General features: G+C 44.7%; 1 protein-coding gene across 1 annotated transcript in view; it reads right to left on the reverse strand.

The window, feature by feature from the left end:
* The window catches only part of LOC134966868 (IgGFc-binding protein-like), a 112,742-nt gene that overhangs the window by 68,139 nt on the left and 24,126 nt on the right, over window positions 1-20,477 (reverse strand). The window contains exon 3 of the mRNA XM_063943907.1: window positions 8,001-8,053. Within this exon, the coding sequence (XP_063799977.1) occupies window positions 8,001-8,053 (53 nt within the window). The remainder of the gene's footprint in view (window positions 1-8,000; window positions 8,054-20,477) is intronic.

Consider the following 20,477-nt stretch of genomic DNA (forward strand, 5'->3'; position numbering starts at 1 on the left):
AATTAGTATACTAGTAGAACATACTGTACAGTGATACTAAGAATGGTGATTTGGCATCTGGGAACTTCCAGAGGAGCTTTTATCTCTCTCCATTTTACATAGAAAGATTAAACTTGCCGCTATACTTTACAAGCTGTCCGTGCTAATTAGTACCCTAATTGAAAATACTATACAGAGATACTAAAGACGGTTATTTGGCACCCAGGAATTTAGGGAGGAGCTTTTATCTCTCTCCATTATACTTATAAAGATTACAATGGAGAGAGATAAAAGCTCCTCCCTAAGTTCGTGGATGCCAAATCACTGTCCATAGTATCTCTGTACAGTATGTTCTACTAGTGTACTAATTAGCACAAACAGCTTGTAACGTACAGTGGCAAGTGTAATTTTACTAAGTATAATGGAGTGAGATAAAAACTCCTCCCTATGTTCCTGGATGTCAAATTACCATGCTTAGCATTTCTGTACAGTATTTCCTATCTAGCCAGAAACCCTGTATCCTGTGCAAGCTAGGCGGACAACTGGAGGGGACCCGAAACACGGTTGCTTCCCGTTTCCTTTTCCAGTGAAACATAAACTAGTGGTTGGTCTGCCCCGAAAGCCAAGAGTCTCCTCTTTTGTATGGTACCAGTCCTGAGTCTCTGGGACACCCAGAACCGGAGATATCAGTATGCAAAGTGGACCCATTTTCCCATAGACTACAATGGGACCGTTAATTCAGACCCACCATAGGTTCCGAAGCTTGCCATGAGCCTTGTAGGGGTCACAGAAACTTGGGGTTGGTACCCTCCGGTAGCTAATTGTCTCCCCTTCCATACCAACCTAGTGATGAAGGCTCCCACCTCCCATGCTGAGAGTCACAAAGTGCCAACCTTTTTTTTTCTATGTTCCCGTGACATTCACTTTATTATTTTTTTTCTTTGTTGTACATTCAATCAAAGGGTGCACACAGGTTTCACATAAATCAAAGTAAATCTGCAGCAGCGATTCATTCCGCTATATACAAATACACAGCGGTAATGAGTATAAATTAGTGTATTCCAACGCAACTAACTGAGCAACACAGTACTGTAGATCGTCAGCATTTGTGTATTGTACCTGACCTGAACTCCCTCCCTGTCCACTGCATGACCTGTGCAGGCTCCCAGGGGGGAAGGGCGATGGGGGTAGGGAGAGGCGGTGGAAAACACTGTGCTTTTGAAATACAAGTATTAACGTCCGAGTCCCCTAAGGCATAAACCAACACCAATGGGAAGGAAGTGCCAACCTTTTTTTAATGTGTTCCTGTAACATTCACTTTATTATTATTATTTTTCTTTGTTATACATTCAATGGAAGGGTGCACACAGGTTTCACATAAATCAGAGTGGGCGGTGGATTTTCCTACATACAGTAGTATACTGTTGCACATGTCTTGTAACCTGATCGGAACTCCCTCCCTGTCTACTGCATGTACTTTGCAGGCTCCCAGGGGGGGAAGGGGAAAGTGGGATGGGGGTAGGGTGAGGCAGTGGAAAATACCTTGTTCAAAGAAAAGGCATAATCAAAACCATGGGGAACTTTGCGGTGTATCGTTATGCGCAAAGACCTCACTTATCCCTATCACCCCTGTGTATTTTAGCTAGGGGATTCTGACGCTCCTTCAGCATTGCCCCGTGACCTACCAAATCTGTGCTGTTACTTGCTCCATAGCCGAGGGCCTCCATTGGGCGAGGAGACACAGGCGGTAGCCATTTCAATTGAGTCTGCCCTGCTATAGAATTGTATGTGTACTGTACGGTGCATAGAACCTTAACAGTAGAACCGCTCATGCAGCTTTGCCCTGGTTTATGTGAATAAAAAAATAATAAAGTGTCTGGAAAAAAGTAACATGCATTTGTACTTTAGGAATCGAACTCAGGACTCTGAGTATAGGAAGCGGAACACTTCACCACTTCGCCGCAGACAGATGAATAAATCCATTGGTTTTGATTATGCTGTAATGACTACAGGATTAGGACTATTACATACTGTACAAAATTCCTAATCTAAAGAGGCAATAGTGAACTTCTAACACGTCCATTTGCGACAGTGTACACTACTGGTTTTCTGTTGTTTTGTCTGCGGGACTTGGACGCTCACATATTCATAAAGTACTGTAGATGGATCATATACTTTATGCTGTACTATCTGTGTCTGTATCGTATATACTGTTTTAAATAATGCAGCGTAATGAGTATTTACTGTATGCAGAGTAATGAGACGCCTTAGTAAAGTAGTCCTTATTATATATTTCAGTATTGTATTTTACGGCAGACCACGCGCATGCTCAGTGGTGATTGTAAAAAGCGACATCTGGTGGATGATCGCAGGTATTACACATAAAGGTAACGCCAAATGCTCTGTCTGCCTCCGTGCAATTAGGTACGCCTCTCTGTGACTAGGCGCGCCTCCCTACGCTGCGTATGCTCGATCGGGACAAACGCCTCAGCCAGTCAAGATAAAGGTGGCTACATCTGTGTATATATATATATATATATATATATATATATAAATGAGATGTGCAGTGGACACTTTTCGGGTTTTGTGTTTTGGTTTTGGATCTGGATCTCCGCTCGTGTTTTGGATCTGGATTGATTTTGCCAAAACTACCCTTTCGGGTTTTGGTTTTGGATCTGGATGATTTTTGGGAAAAAACATAAAAACAGCTAAAATCACAGAATTTGGAGGTAAGTTTAAACTAGGGTGGCTAATCCTGGGATCGGCGGGATCCCGGGATTTAGGTCCAAAAATTGCCGGGATTCAATCCCGGGATTGGAAGGTCCAATTCCGGGGATTGAGGGATCAGCATTGAGCATCCACAGGAGGCTTAGACGATGCCCGGCTTCCTTCTTCCGGCTCCCACTGCCACTGGGGAAGAGAGAGAGGCTGGTGAGGCTGTGCAGTTTTCAGTCCGTGGCATCCGGTTAGTTACAGATGTATTCCACTCCTATATTGGTGTGGAACGGAAAGGACTTCAACCAAGCAAATACATAATTACCACATTACTGGACAAACTGAAAAACTAGGGGCCAAAGCCTCCAAATTTGTACCCGCTTCTCCATTTTAAGGGATTAAGATAATCTCGGATTTAATGCTGAGATGCAAATAAACTGGTGTATACCACAGAATCAAGATTGGATATTTTCCCCTTCATTTTTTTCCATTTTTGTTATTGCATTTTTATTTACATATTTTGTGGCAGATGCCTTATTTTTGTTTTTCACAGCTCTCAGTTACATGCATGTGAGCATACCTGTGTGTCCCAGTTACACGCATGTGAGCATACCTGTGTGTCTTGTTTATTTTCTTATAATTACATTTTAAATAAAGCAGCCCCTTAGATGTTTTAGCAGCCCCTCCTGAGCACCCACAGCAGCCCCGAATGGGGCAAGTTGAGTTCAGGTGGGTTCGTGTTATGCACACCAGTGCCAGCAGGAATGTACTGGTGTCTGAACAGAGAGGGATGCAAAACAAACGAACTCACAGACAGACTGGGGAATATGACATAACATACACATAAGGTGATAGGGTAACAAAATAAACACAAAGTGAACAGAGAAGCCCAAAGGCTAAGAAACTGGGTGTCTCCCTAGTATTAGGAATGTTCAGATGGAAAGAAGCGAGATGTTGTGATTTAATACGTAGAGAACCCGAAATGCTGTTGCTAAGGGCAACAGCAAAACCCTAAAGGGTTACCAACGGGTGTGGCAGTAAACTCCTTGGTCTGAGATGGAATAATAGACACAAGGAGAGTCTCCACAATCCTAGTCCTCACTTGCAGTGCACCGGTTCAGCTTACTGCCACTAAACTGACACCCTGACACCTTGCACAGTGAGAAAGGATTTTGGCAGGCAAGTCTGAGAATACAGCCGCAAACTTGCTAGGTTCACAGAGTAGCAAAAGAACCCCAGCAGGTTAAACGACTGACTCCAGTCTTACTGCTAGGTCTGGATTGGCAGAGTGTAGTACCAAATCCCAAGGCCTATTTGCAGTAAACAACAAGCAAATACAAAGTTACACAGTACTAGCTAACTTTCAGGAACTGACTAACCAACAAAGATTCAGCAGCATCTGCCTAACCTGAGAGGAGGGTTTATAAAGCAGGTGCTGTCCACGCCCCACTCAGACCTCACAGATTGTGAGCACAAAAACCAGCACCGGATCCCCTGCCGTGCACAGAGCCTGTAACCACTGCATAGCAAAAGACCCAAACCGGAGTATCAGCTGCGCTCAGGTTACTCCGCTAGCACTTGCCTCCCGGTTGCCATGACGACGTGGCAGCACAGGGCAGGAGACCCTAACAGTTCGTAACACTACTAAGCAGAACTGTGCAGTGAATTTTTTGTTATTGAGCCCCTGCCCTAGTGGAGCTTATCACTCTCCAGTCGAAAATCATTTCATACTACAAGTAGGACTGTGGGAGGAAGCAATGCTAACCTCTGTGCCCAGAGTATGCCTCGGCCTGGCAAGCCAGACATCTTCCTGGCTATAAGCCACCATGAGACTCCATACTGGGCCCTATTCAGTAACTGTGCCGTAGAGGAGCTCCTGGCCCATCTAGTGCTGCAGTGCAATGGAAAGCCGATGCAATGCAAGATCACTGAAACTCTGTTCTTCTAACACCGCAAGGTTTTGTGATAGCCCTACGCAACCCTTATAAAAAGAAGATCCCTGTACAACAAATGCGCATCTTCTAAATAAATATTGCCAAAATGTGGAACATCAATAATATATCAAAATTAAGGTTGTCAAATTGGAGCCATTCATTTGAGTGAGTCCCTAACATGAAATAATTGAGAAGAACCTCCTATAATGCTCTGGCAGAAAATCTCACTTTTATTTCTCTGGCAGTTGCGCTGGATTATGATTCAGTCTCTTCTGAGTCACCCTGACTTTGGCCACAAATGTGGTCACTCCCCACTTTATTAAAAAACACTTCATCAAAATAGCAATTTCCATTTACACCTTTGCGGCTATGTTTTCACAAATCTGTGATGTTGAAGCTTTTTCATATCTGCTCTAGGCTTTCATTAAGCCTAGGTCAAGTACAGCAGCACCCCTGGAATTATACGGCAGCACCCCTTGACTTATACAGCATAGGCAGCACCCCTGAAGAATTGCACAGCAGAATGGCCACAGCACCCCTGGACTTAAATGGCAGTGCGGCAGCACCCCTGGACTGATAGGGCAGAGGAGCAGCATCCCATATAGGGCAGCACCCCTGGAATGATGTGGCAAAGAAAAGATGTGCAAGATGGAATTGTCCTTGGGCCCTTACACCCACCCTTATGTTGTATAAACAGGACATGCACACTTTAACAAACCAATCATTTCAGTGACATGACTGTGGCTGGAATGATTGGTTTGTTTGGGCCCCCACCAAAAAAGAAGCAATTACTCTCTCCTTGCACAAACTGGCTATACAGTGGCAAGATGTCATCCTCATCCTCAGATTCCCACCCCACCTCCAGTGTTTACATCCTCACCCTCACAGAGAAATCATATTTAAACAAACTAAATCATTTAGGTGTCAGTGGACTGCTTACGCTATTACCCAAAGTTTCTGAACTTGACAATTACTTATGATGAATGAGCTACAGGTGATGTATAAGGGAGAATGTTTCGAGGTGGTTAACATCCTTACCCCTACCTACTATGGATTGACAAAGGCAACACATGGCTTGACATCTGTTGTCTGTGTTTGTAGAGAAATAATACCACACCAAAGAGGTGGCTTTTTTGGTATTTTGCTCAGGCATGACAATGGGCTTTTTCATCCCGTGGCCAACAACTGTCTCCACTGGTGCCTTATTCAAATAAACCACATCACCATCAGATGCCTAATCATCAGCATCCTGCTCAATGCCAGCTACACCCATATAGTCCTCATTCTGGTGTACTTCTACAGTGACATCCTCAATCGCAATATCAGCAGCTGGACTGGCGGTGCTCCTCCCAGCGCTTGCAGAGGGTTTGTAAATGGTGGTAGGAGCCTCCTCTTCCCATACAGTGTTGTGAAGGTCAGGCATAGACATCGCAACTACAGACAGTGCCAGCACCCCTGTATTTTCACAACACCCATGTAATTTTACAGCATACAGGACAAGGCCAGTGTACATTTATTTTCACTGTGCACCTGTATTTTACAGCATACAGGGCCAGTTTAGTTATATTTTAATAGCAGCACTCCTGTATTTTTACAAAATACAGGACCAGTGTGCTTTTATTTTAACAACTGCACCCCTGAATTTTTACAGCATACAGTGCAAGTTAAATATTATTTTAACAGCAGCACTCCTGTATTTTGAATGCATACAGGATCAGTGTACTTTTTTTAAGCAACTGCACCCCTGAATTTTTACAGCATACAGGACCAGTGTACTTTTATTTTAACAACAGCACCCTTGAATTTTTCAGCATGCAGGGCTAGTGTAATATTATTTTACCAGCAGCACCCCTGTATTTTTACAGTATACAGGACCACTGTGCTTTTATTTTAACAACTGCACACCTGAATTTTTTACAGCATACAATACAGGGCAACCACCCCTTTATTTTCACAGCATACAGGACCAGTGTGCTTTTATTTTAACAACTACACCCCTGAATTTTTACAGCATACAGCAAAAAAATAAGTGATTGTTGATTAATCTGATATGTAAAGCATATTGGACTAGTTAGTGCATTCAGTGACTACCATGAAGTCAACATCCGTGCCACCCCAAAACAAAAACAAATCATCAATTTACCATCCAAAATAAAATATCCTATCACCAAATTTGGGTGATATATAAATATTTTCATATTGTTGCATAAACGAGTTAGCGTAAGCAGGCGCCAGGTTAGACCCCATGGCCGTACCCTCTACTTGCATTATATGCAATAGCTTAGCACTGAGCACTTTAATAAATTTATATCAGGCACGATTGCTTGCCCTTCTTCAATATAGGGTTTATATATATATATATATATATATATATATATGGTCATTATGTTCCCACATACAAAGTAGCGCTGTTTGGCATGCCTTTCTGGAGACATGTGACCGCTGGAGCAATGACTATGGATGCGCCGCATCACTTCTGGTTCCGGGTGCTATGCGTTCCATGGCTGGTGGAATGCACGCCACTTCTGGTCGTGGCTGCGATTGTGAATTTTTAGATTCATACAGGCTTATTCTTGATGCACAATGGTGCTATTTATTATATGTAATATTCGCTTCTGCTAGTATCATATCATTAGGTGCACTTCTGTGTATTGGTATGCTTTTATGCTATTTGAGGCACTTCCTGTATTAATTGATTGGTGGGAGTGGTTAGAGCATGCTCTTGCTATATAAGGGAAGCCTGTGGGACATTTGGTGAATGGTGATACATTGGACAGTTGTCTCCTTGCTGTTCTCTCTGTGATGTCTTGAAAAAAATCATGAGGTGACCAAAATGTCGATACACCAGTTCCATGTATTTGTGAGTTATCATTAAAATGCTTGTTGAAACTTATTGGTGAGTGCCTAAATTTCCAATTTTCTATCTACTGGTCCTCGAGGCCCTTGTGGAGCACCACACTGTTGATCCTATGAAGCCCGGAGTGTGAACCTATCCAAATGTATGTATGTATGTATGTATGTATGTATGTATGTATGTATATATATATATATATATATATATATATATATATATGTTGTAATAATGAAAAAAAATAATCATCTGCCCCTTATCAGCCTAGTGTGCAGCCCCTCAGCAAGTGCCACCCCTATGCGGAGAAATCCGCTATTGGTTAGGAGCTGGTTGGCTAGTACTTTATCACTTTTTATCAGACTCCATTGTATTACTTTTTAAGTCTTAATACATTTGGGCTTCGGTGACTTACACCCAGGTAATACACAGATGACTGCTGCATTACTGCATTGGGGCTATACAGCTGCAGATCTGATATTTTGAGCTTGTTTGAAATACTGATGCACTAATTTAGGTCTTACCACAAAACAATGCAATCCAAGTAAATATGTGCATCATTGATGGGCTGCCATCTCTGTAAAGGAAGCAAATAAAAATAATAGTTTTATTGGACAGTGAGAAGCATTGCATGTCTACAAAATACTTGAGTCACGTCAAAAATCCAGTTAAACATCTGCATACTCTTCACAGTTACATTTGTTATCACAAAAAAGGGACTATGGAGAACACTGCCTCCAGTGGTCAATCATGATAGCATTGTGATAACCGTGCACAGGACCGGATTAAGGTATGTGGGGGCCCATGGGCAACACGTTTTTGGGGCCCCCACACACTGTCCTCACAACTGCAAAAAAAAATCCATCCTCCTCAGCAGCTGAGCTGTTCCTTTACTGCTGCGGCCGCCGAGGAGCTTCACTCAGCAGTCTCGCGAGATAATGTCAAATCTCGTGAGACTTCATGCTGCAGTGAGTGAAGCTCCTCGGCGGCCGCAGCTGTAATGGAACGTCTCATTTGCTGAGGAGGATGGAGAGGATACAGGTAAATATACTTCTACTCCAATGTTTTTTGATGTTGTGAGGACAGTGTGTGGGGGCTCCACTTGTGTGGCGTCCCCGGGATGACCGCCCCTTCCGCCCCACCATTAATCCGGCTCTGCCCGTGCAGAGATACAACTTTACTGACATTGTATAATATTACATGGCACACCAGAACACACCAGTAGCATCATGCAACACACACACAAATGTATATGTGTACATACCACCAAACATGTGCCATAGTCAGACATTTGGTATTGGGTTGGTTCTGTTAGGCAAAGCTGTAGGTCACACACACAAAGAACAGGGAAGGCATTTTCTCAATGGACCAAGCCCTATCTTAGTAGTTGTAGAGGATTAGACAGTGTTAGGAATTTACTTAGGACAGAGACGCTGAACACAGAGGAGGACACATCTCTGCACACCAAAGCAGAGCTGTATCTTCACATTTTGGTGCCCTCTGTACAGTGGTGCCCCCTCAATACGTCAGGTAAGGAGAGTGCGATAGGGAGAGTGTGCGGTGTAAAGTGAGCACACGGTATATGCACTTGCCACAAAATTATTATTTATTATTTTGTATTACCAGTTATTTATATAGCGCACACATATTTCGCAGCGCTTCTACAGAGAATATTTGGCCATTCACATCAATCCCTATCACAGTGGAGCTTACAATCTATATTCCCCACCACATGTACTCGCCAGTGACGTGCGGTGAGGTCAATGGCTGGGGAGGCACCAAGTGAAGACCCGTCCTCAGGGCCAGATTATAGGCCAGGGGGTGGATAAAGTGGTCTCCCAGGGGCCTTCACATATTGAAGGCCCCCACACTGCAGCACATTAGGGGGTTTGCCAATCTTATTGGTAGGGTTGGGGGGATTGACAGTTTTATTGGTGGGGTTGTGGGCCATAGGTTGTCGGTTTTATTGATAGAGATGGGGTGCAGGGGGGCCCCTTAAACCACAATCTGGCTCAACCCGCCCTGCATTATGAATGGAATAAAAATGCTGCCTCGCCTGAGGGGGAGACCTGAGGTGGAGGAGCTGTTGCGTTACATGATTAGCTGAGTACCAGCTGCAGCTCAAAGCAACTGGTCATGAAATGTTTCCTGGACTATGAGGAACCAACACCCCTGCACTGCTGCAGCTGACATCCTTCCTCCAGCCCATCAGTGATCCCTCTCCCCTTCCATTTTTACTTTTTACAACAGTTTAATTGGCAGCCCAACAAGAGGACACGAATAGAGGAGAGGGAGACTGTGGGGGGAGACACAGACATGATCTCCGTTGCAGCAGCTATGTATCCCAGTGCTGAAACTAGACATTTTAGCGCTATGTGCAAGAAACAGCATCAGCGCCCCCTCCTTATTTAAAATAGGGCCAGTGCATGCCAAAAATATAGGGGCGTGGCTTCATGGGGAAGGGGTGTGACCACAGAATAATACCAATTCATATTGCACCGTACTCTCCATTATTCAAATGATGCAGCACAGTAGCGCCACTAAACCAGGTAGAGTCCCCTTTTTACACATTTATACCCCTTTTCCACTAGCTCAAAAAACACGGGTAAATGCACGGGGGCGCTCATTTACCTGTGTTTTTGGCAAGTGGAAAAGGGTAAACCCGGATCAAGTGACCCGTGAATCCTACCCGGCTATTTACCTGGGTAGGACACGGGAATGATCCGGGTAGGGTGTAGTGTAAACGGGAGCCGTGTCGATGCGACACGGCTCCCGTTTACACTGTATGGATGGGCGGCGCTGGGAGATCATGTGATCTCCCTGCGCCGCCCCTGCCGTGTAGCTAGAAGCGTCACCAACCCGGCATATGCCGGGTTGTGACTGCTGATGGGAAAGGGACCGAGCACGGGTCGCAGCAGGGGGCAGCTCCCGTGTCAGGCTCCCGGCTGCGACCCGTGCTCGTAGGTGTAAAAGGGGTATAAGGCAGGCAGAGCTCCCTTTTACACATTACGGCAGGCAGACACACCTTTTACATAGTATGGCAGGTAGAGTCCCCTTTTTGCACATTACGGCAGTCAGAGCTTCCTTCTACACCTTTTACAGCAACAACAAGACAAGAATGACAGTTAAAATAAAAATGCCCTGAAAATGCCTTGATGTCCCCCCATCCACCCCCACCCCCCTGAATCCACCACTGCAGCTCCCTGCAAACCTGTCACCCATGAGGGTTTCTGATGTGGGTGTGAGCTGCCCCCCTGCCCACATTAATTTAATTCACTCTACAACCCCCCCCCCCCTCCTCTCCCTCACCTGGGTCTATGTCCCCCGTGCAGAGGTGCTGGTGCTGCTGCGGAGGTTGCTGCTTGGGAGAGGGCACAGAAGGAATGGAGAATGCACTGCCCAAATCATTTGGCTCTGCCCCCCGGCAGGGTAATGGAGTAGATTACTGGGCCGCTCAACTGCAGCTCCAGCATCACCGCTCCGTTCAACTGCTGCTCCAGATCACAGCGCCGCTCAACTGCTTCTGCAGATCACCGCATGGCTGCACAAGGCTCTGCCTTGGAGGAGTAATGTAGGAAGTCACCAAGCGGTTGCTGCTGGGGTCAGGTCCTGACCCCAGCAGCAGCCGCTCAGTGACTTCCCTTGCGGTGATCTGGAGCAGCAGTTGAGTGGCATGGTGATCTCTTCCATCAGGCACCCACCACCAGCAGGCACCGTCAGGCACTAACCACCAGCAGGCACCGTCAGGCACTAACCACCAGCAGGCACCGTCAGGCACCCACCACCAGCAGGCACCCACCACCGTCAGGCACCCACCACCAGAAGCGCAGAGCCAGGGGGAATGTGGAGACTGGAGAGCGAGGTGATCACTGATGCCACCGCATATAGGTGATTGGACCAGCAGATCCAGTACTGAATCCACTGTCCAATCACATCTGTCCCTGTCAACAACTTACACTAGGGCCGCTTTCTCCACTTTTTTCAATGGGCTGATACAGCCCAGTGCTTGCTCCCGCCGCCTGGCTTATCCCCATTCCTGTTGTCAACGGGAGGCACTGTTATCAGTGCCTCCTAAACTATTTAAATGTATTCAAATTATTAGAATAATATAACGAAGATACTTTTGACACAGAATACACACGCACACATTCATGCTAGGGTTAATTTTGTAGGGATCCAATTAACCTACCAGTATATTTTTGGATTGTGGGAGGAACCCGGAGTAAACCCACGCAAGAACGGGTCGATTATACAAACTCCACACAGTTAGGGCCATGGTGGGAATCGAACCCATTACCTCAGTGCTGTGAGGCAGTAATGCTAGCCATTACATTACAACACAGGTTCTCAAACTCGGTCCTCAGGACCCCACACGGTGCATGTTTTGCAGGTCTCCTCACAGAATCACAAGTGAAATAATTAGCTCCACCTGTGGACCTTAGAAAAATGTGTCAGTGAGTAATTAATACACCTGTGCACCTGCTGGGTTACCTGCAAAACTTGAACTGTGTGGGGTCTTGAGGGCCGAGTTTGAGAACCTATGCATTACACCATCCGTACTGCCATCCATACAAAAAAAGGGTGTGGTCACCCAGGGTAGGGGCGTAACCACACAATAGTACCGCCAATTCAAATTACACCACACAGTAGTGCCCCACTCAGTAATGCCCCATACACTATATCATACCTCTCTAACCCAATCCCCCCCCCCTTCCCCGGCCCTGTTTGGAGCCTGTAGTCAGTGGTCTCGGCACTTCACGTTTGGAAGTTTTCTGTTACTAGGGGTACTTCTGGTCCTCTAGTATCCTCCACAAATATCTCTTCTGAGGCACTGGCCATTTTGGGAAATACATTTTCAATAGCATTTCTGCTTCGGGGTACACTGGGCTCCACAGGGAATGACATTGGGGTGTAGAGTAGGATCTTGATCCCAGGCACCAACAGGCTGAAAGCTTTGACTGTTCCCAGAATGCATAGCGCCGCCTCCTCTATAACCCAGTCTCCGTGCACAGGAGCTCAGTTTTGTAGTTGGTTCCATGCAGTAAGCAGGCATAAAACAGGGGGGCTGCTCCAGCAACCCTGAGAAGAAGCTTTTAATTAAAAATGAAGACTTCAAGGGCTGCAGCAGAGACACTGACTGGGTTAGATGTTAGTCAGACATCTCCTGCTGCAGCTCCTTCACCTTCTCCAGCGGCGCTGTATATTCCCGGTCTCTGGTTGCCAGGTACCTACAGCGGAGGCTCTGGTTTTCTTCCTGTTAGACACACACACAACCGCTGCTCTCCTGGATCGCGTGGCAGCACTCAGGGAGGAGTTAAGTGGGGCCCCCGGCGGGACCCACTGTAAATCGCGCGGCCGGTGGGAGGAGTGCCGCGTGCTCTGGCGTGTACACTGTGGCAGTGCAGGGATCCCAATAGACCACCAGGGGATGGGCACAGGTTGGTTTTCTCTCATAAAACCATTTATTTAAGCCCCAAGCACCGGGTGGTGAAGTTAATCAGTGGGATAAGGCTTTGACCTATAGCCACTCCCCCAGCCCCAGGGCGCCATTACAGTAAATGTTCCCACCCTGGAGCTGCATATCTCTCTCTCTCTCCCTCTCTCCTGTTAGTGTTTGGGCGCCATTAGGGCAAGCTGAGCTGATCCTGGAACTGTTTTGGCAAATCCTCCTCTGTAAAGCCGCCTGTCTGTCAACGCTGTGCATTTTACAGGACACTTAAGTATTCTACATGTCTGCTGACAGTGTTAGTTAAGAAAAAGTGCATTTAATCAGGGTTATATAGTACAAGTATTGGAGGGCAATCCGAGTTGTTTGCTCGTTGCTGATTTTCTCTATGCTGGGATTTGCTGCTAAATGCGCATGGTATGCAGCGTGCATGCGCTTAGTTATTTCACTAAAAACTTAGCAGTTTTGCTGTGGCTTCAGCGGAGCTTTTCAGTTGCACTGCTGATCGGTGTATGATTGACAGGAAAGGGGCGTTTCTGGGTGGTAACTGAGCGTTTTCTGGGAGTGTGCTTAAAAACGCAGGCGTGTCAGGGAAAAATGCAGGAGTGTCTGGAGAAACGGGGAGTGGCTGGCCGAACGCAGGCGTGTATGTGACGTCAAACCAGGAACTAAACGGACTGAGCTGATCGCAATCTGTGAGTAGGTCTGGAGCTGCTCAGAAACTGCAAAGGATTATTTAGTAGCAGTTCTGCTAATCTTTCGTTCGCAATTCTGCTATGCTAACATACACTCCCAGAGGGCGGCGGCCTAGCGTGTGTAATGCTGCTAAAAGCAACTAGCGAGCAAACCACTCGGAATGAGGGCCCTTGTTATATCTATCAAGTGTATAGCTATACTTAGTACTACTATGTATTGCTAGTCCAGTGCAGTTTTATTGCATGTCATAATTTCTGCATTGTACAAACTGTGACTCTGTGTGTGTGTGCATATAGCTGCTGTGTGACCTCCATTTCATGTATCTCACTAAGATTGCTATCCCTATATTCTATAACCTGAGGGGGCTAAGTGCGTCAGGTTTATCATTAATATAGGTAGTTCACAGGGTATACTCAGTGTGTATCTTTCTCTGTGATTTGTAGTCACCATATACCTCTAGAATTCCCTGTTTGTGATAAAATACACTGCACAGGGGGTTGTTGTCAGGTATTGTGCTGCTGATAGTGTACTGTGTTGCCTTGCATTGAGCTTTTGATTATGTCAGCTACAAAGGGCAACGGTGCTGGGGCTGATCCCACATTGCGTGGTGTTGACACTGCAGACACATTTGAGGCTAACATAGTAGCTGAGGGTTCAGGTTCAAATTGCACCTGAAATCAAGAGGAAGGGACTTACATGCGCCACGGAGAAGGGGCCCAAAGCCAGCGGCATGTAATGAGTCAAACTGACTCATTACATGCTGCTTGCCGCTGTGTGCCGCCGCCGAGGAGAAGAACACAGGGACGTAGCCACGGGGGAAGGAGGGAGGGGGACTCCAAGCCGCAGCATCGCAATGTAGTTGGTGGAGGTGCCGCTGCAGCTGTCCCTCTCCTTCCACATAGGCTGGTCGCCGCTGCTGTGAATGCTGGGATGCGCTTCCCTCATAACAGCGGTGGCAGCTGGTTGTCAGTGCTCGCCATGTCTCGGCCCGGGGAAGAGCTGTGTGAGACCCTATCCTACCAAACGGAGCCCCGCAGGACCCCCACGACTCAGCCTCTTCCACCTGAAGCTGACGGACTCAGCTCTCCGCTGTCTGTGGGACTTTAAGAGGGGACAAGTAATTGACTGCTCGGGAGCTGTTAGTCTCCTGCTGCTGGGTACACCTGTGCCAAAGTAATGTTACTACATGCTTCTGTGCCCCCTCACTTACCACTGCCTCTCCTATTCTAATCTGTCATTACTATTGGCCCCAGCAGTATTAATGTGTGATTTCAGGGCTTTGTGTCTGCCAAGATTATAATCTTCTCATATTGCCAATTCGTTGACACCCATGCAACCATTGCAATATGCTGTCACCCCCTTTCATTTAAAAGTTATCTTCTGTCCTGCAAAATGTTCCAGTCTATTCCAGTGCTTCTAAGCATGTCCACTTTCATATGTCCATTACCATATACTTAGTCACTCTATCTATCTATCTATCTATCTATCTATCTATCTATCTGTCTGTCTGTCTGTCTGTCTGTCTGTGTAAAAAAGGGGATGCGGTCTGCCGTAATTGTGTAAAAATGGGGACGCTGTTTGCCGTAAATTGTGATAAAAAAGGGACGCTGTTTGCCATAATGTGTAAAAAAGGGGATGCTCTCTGCAGTAATGTGTAAAAAGGGGACGCTGTCTGCTGTAATGTGTAAAAAATATTTTTTATATTTTGTATACTTAGTCACTCTCTCTATCTATCTATCTGTCTATCTAGTCTGTGTGCCGTAATGTGTAAAAAGGGGGACGCTGTCTGCCGTAATGTGTAAAAAGGGGACGCTGTCTGCAGTATTGTGTGCTAAAAAGGGGACGATATCTGCCGTAATGTGTAAAAAGGGATGCTGTCTGCCATAATGTGTAAAAAGGGGACGCTATCTGCTATAATTTGTAAAAAATATTTTTTATATTTTGTATACTTAGTCACTCTATCTATCTATCTATCTATCTATCTATCTATCTATCTATCTATCTATCTGTCTATCTGTCTATTCTGTCTATTCTGTCAGCCGTAATGTGTAAAAAGGGGGACGCTGTCTGCCTTAATGTGTAAAAAAGGTGACGCTGTTTGCCATAATGTGTAAAAAAAGGGGATGCTGTCTGCCATATTATGTAAAAAGGGGATGCTGTCTGCTGTAATGTGTAAAATGGGGGACGCTGTCTGCCGTAATGTGTAAAAAGGGGGACACTGTCTGCCGTAATGTGTAATAAGGCGGACGCTGTCTAGCGTAATGTGTAAAAAGGGGATGCTGTCTGCCGTAATGTGTAAAAAGGGGGACGCTGTTTGCCATAATGTGTAATAAGGGGGACACTGTCTGCCGTAATGTGTAAAAAGGGGACGCTGTCTGCCATAATGTGTAAAAAGGGGATGCTGTCTACCGTAATGTGTAAAAAGGGGGACTGTCTGCTGTAATGTGTAAAAAGGGAATGCTGTCTGCCATAATGTGTAAAAAAGGGGATTATGTCTGCCGTAAAAGTGTAAAAAGTGGGACTGACTACCGTAATGTGTAAAAAAGGGGGACTGTCTGCCGTAATGTGCAAAAAGAGCTCAACCTGGTGTAATGGCGCACCTGTGTGGCGTAATTTGAATAATGGAAACTACTGTGCACCGTAATATGAATTGGTATCATTTTGTGACCACACCCCTTCCCCATGAAGCCACGCCCATATATTTTTTGCACGCTCCTACAGCGTGCACTGCCCATTTTACATAAATGGGGGGGACTGATGCAGTTTCTTGCACACAGCGCTAAAATGTCTATTTATGGTACTGTTCCTACAGTAGGAATCCATTTCCCTGGCCCTGAGCAGGTCCCCCTCACCAGATCCTCTCCAGCACAGTGCCCCCATTGCATCCAAATAATCACTCCCCTCTCCACTTATATATATAAACACACACACACACCCACACACACACACACACACCTACACCTGTGTGGCCAGCAATGTCACACGCCCTTGAATCTGACACTTGACGTCAGACGTAAGCCAAGACGCGGAGGGTAGGGGAGGTGAGCGGAGGGGAGTGGAGGAGGGAGAAAGTTGCCTTTCGAGCTGTCAGCTGTCAGTGACTGACAGCTGTGGCTGTGAGCGGCCTGTAGTGGTTCCGGCAGAGTCGAGCTGCAGCGCCCTCTACTGTCTTGGGCTCCTGGAGCTCGAGCTCCACCGGAACCACCCTCCCTATGACCCTGGCTGCAGGCCCCTCTGTGATCTAAGGCAGAGTATAGTTGTATCACCTGTACCTCTATAATGGCTGCCCTGATGAAAGAGATTAGCTCTGAAATGTTGGTATGTTCATCAAAATATATTTTACATTACTAAGTCCCAGGTGCCAGAGTGCGACCGACTTTTCTCCTAGGACAAGTTCTGTTTTTATCATCACTTTTTAGTAGGATACTAGGGCACCACTTGAAGAGTGCTGGACATTTGGTTTGAATATGCCTGTATATGTCCTGAAGAAAATCACATAACCATTGGGTGCAAAGTCATAAAGACATCATTAAAAAGTTTTTAGGCACAAGACCAAAACAACACAATTATTTGATGTGTGTGGTAAAGCCCACAACTCACCGAGAAAATAAATTCCTTTGTTTGGAGCACTCTTATGTCATTTTTTAATAGTAATGAAATGTTTATTCAAAGTTAAAACATTATTCAATATCAGAATATAAAATAAATGGGGTGTATAATTCAGATACTAATAAGTGAATTCCCCCTGGAGATATAATGATGGACGTAGTATTCGTCCTTGTGGCGAAAATATATCAGAGTAAGATCTATTTGTTAAACTTAAATGTCTTGCCCAAAAATAACTAAAGAGACAGTAATCTGTCCAGGTTCTAGCAGGCGGCATATATGATTGATCGGCATATCCCATTTGTTGTATCACCAAATGAATATAACAAAATCAAAATAATAATAAACACATAGTTAATCCCTCTTCCAAAATGTTGGGAACCTCATCAAAACTAATTCAAATGTCATCATTCCCTGAGATATCACTGAGGTATCCATTTGTTTTTCTGACAAATACTGAAGCCTCAGTAGCAACAGTATCAATTGGAATGTCTTCTAGGTATAATACATAGAGCCATTCTGGTGTTTTTAGCCACTGTTATTTATTATGCAGGAACATACAGTAAATTTGCATATATCCCACAAATTCATGCTTGAATTAACACTGTGTATAGTGTATAGTATATGGTCATGATATAATTGAAGACCCCCTATACGTGGCCAAATGGGGACATTAGATATATGTCATAAGTCCCCAAAGAAAAAGCAAATATCTGCCACTTTTAATCCTTTGGTGCATGTGGGGTTATCGCCATATAAAAGGAAAATTATTTTGGTATCTGTGAACAATGAAGGAAGAAACAGTAGACACTCTAGTTAGCTAATCCCATCTGCTGTCTGGCCTCATCAGTGAGTGGAGGACAGATGAGAGTGGGAACGCAAACTGTGCCATAGAAAGAAAAAGAAGATGGACAAAGGCTTTGATCCAGTCGCGGTGTTAGGTGGACACTGATGCCAACCGACCTTGCAGGGTCCAAATGTGCCACTGGGACCTGAGCCAATGTCCGTATTAGAAGGAAGGAAGAGGGAGAAAAACGGAAAAGACCGGAATCAGTCTTTAAGGGACCCTGCTTTAGGTGAAGGCAGCAACTGTCTATATTTCCTCTTTATTGGTGTACTCTAATTGATAATTATACACTGTTATCAGCCATAACATGAGCAATCAAAGATACAGGGAGATTTAAACGGGAACCTTTAAGTTGTCTGTGGGTGATTTTCGGTACCTGAACCCTGTGCAGAAAAAACTTTCTTTGGGAAAATAATATTATATTGTATCCCATGAAGGTTGGGAGTTGTTAGCGACTGTGGAAGTAACCGGCACACAGACCTCAATAATGCATATATCAATACAAAAGCACGCTGATGATGGGTCATGTGTCCTTAAACATGCAAACTAAATGATTGATTAAACACAAATGTGTGGGCATGTTGTTAGGATCTAATTGTTGCCATATCACAAATAATGATGGGTACCTGATATTCTGGAGGACAGGAGGGTTGAGGTGCCTTCATAAATTGCAGGCTAGGTGAGCAAGCCCACGTGGTGAAACGTACATCCACGCATTTGGACCTGCAAGGTCGGGTTGGCATCAGGGTCCACCTAACACCGCGACGGGATCAAAGCCTTTGTCCATCTTCTTGTTCTTTCTATGGCACAGTTCGCGTTCCCACTCTCATCTGTCCTCCGCTCACTGATGAGGCCAGACAGAAGATGGGATTAGCTAACTAGAGTGTCTACTGTTTCTTCCTTCATTGTTCACAGATACCAAAATAATTTTCCTTGTATACGGCGAAAACCCCATATGCACTAAAGGATTAAAAGTGGCAGATATTTGCTTTTTCTTTGGGGACTTATGACATATATCTAATGTCCCCATTTGGCCACGTATAGGGTCCTTCAATTATATCATGATCATATACTATACACAGTGTTAACTCCCGCATGAATTTGTGGGATATATGCAAATTTACTGTATGCCCCTGCATAATAAATGACAGTGGCTAAAAACACCAGAATGGCTCTATGTATTATAGCTAGAAGCCATTCCAATTGATACTGTTGCTACTGGGGCTTCAGTATTTGTCAGAAAAACAAACGGATACATATTTGTTACACTTGTGTTCTATCTATGTGGAATGGTTACATGTGAACTGATTTGTAGATGAGGTGCCCAGCAATATGGATGGACAGTCACAAATGGTTTATCTCAGTGAATAATGACATTTGAATTAGTTTAGATGAGGTTCCCAACATTTTGGAACATATGATATATGCCGCCTGCTAGAACATAGACAGATTACTGTCTTTTTAGTTATTTTTGAGCAAGACATTTAAGTTTAACAAATAGATCTTACTCTGATATATTTTCGCCACAAGGACGAATACTACGTCCATCATTATATCTCCAGGGGGAATTCACTAATTAGTATACACCCCATTTATTTTATAGTCTGATATTGAATAATAAAATCTATGTTTTAACTTTGAATAAACATTTCATTACTATAAATAAATGACATAAGAGTGCTCCAAACAAATGAATTTCTTTTCTCGGTGAGTTGTGGGCTTTACCACACACATCGAATAATTGTGTATTTTTTACATAATTCCTGGAGCACCTCCAATATAACGGATAGCCTTCTATTGGGTTTTAGTTATGGTTAGTTGGTTATTTCTAATTAATATTCACATTGCAGTCTGGTGCAGGATAAATTCTAGTTTTTCTAACAAGACTCAAACAAACCAGGGCACCTTAATTTCGTGCTTGACTTGTTAGGAAAACTATTAATCATTTGTTTACCCATTGTCTGGAGAACGTCAAGTAACCTGGACACCAATGACTGTTTCCCTCACCCTGGACCATTCACATGTGAACACACCATCTTCTGTGTTACACCCATGAATATGATAACACTGGACATCTAGGATGCAGGACGCGATCATACGCATTTCAATGCATCTCCAAGTGACCCAGGAAGACTCATTTATCAACTATCACTAAACACAGACTTTACAGCCGAGGCCAAAGGAGTCAAATAGAAGCAATTAAACCATGAATACTAATGATCTGGGCAATACCTGCTCACCTTGGAGTATGGATGAGGGGGTCACTCTAATAGGATTCCTGACCAAGCCAAGTTTCCGTTGTGTTGATTGAAGTGTAAAAAGTCGACCAAGGTTCAGCTTCTGAAAACAGTATGAATCTACAATATGTAAATATAGCACATAGCATTATGCTTTCCCCACCTTTCA

Source organism: Pseudophryne corroboree, chromosome 10, assembly GCF_028390025.1.
Source record: "Pseudophryne corroboree isolate aPseCor3 chromosome 10, aPseCor3.hap2, whole genome shotgun sequence".
Taxonomy (NCBI): Eukaryota; Metazoa; Chordata; class Amphibia; order Anura; family Myobatrachidae; genus Pseudophryne; species Pseudophryne corroboree.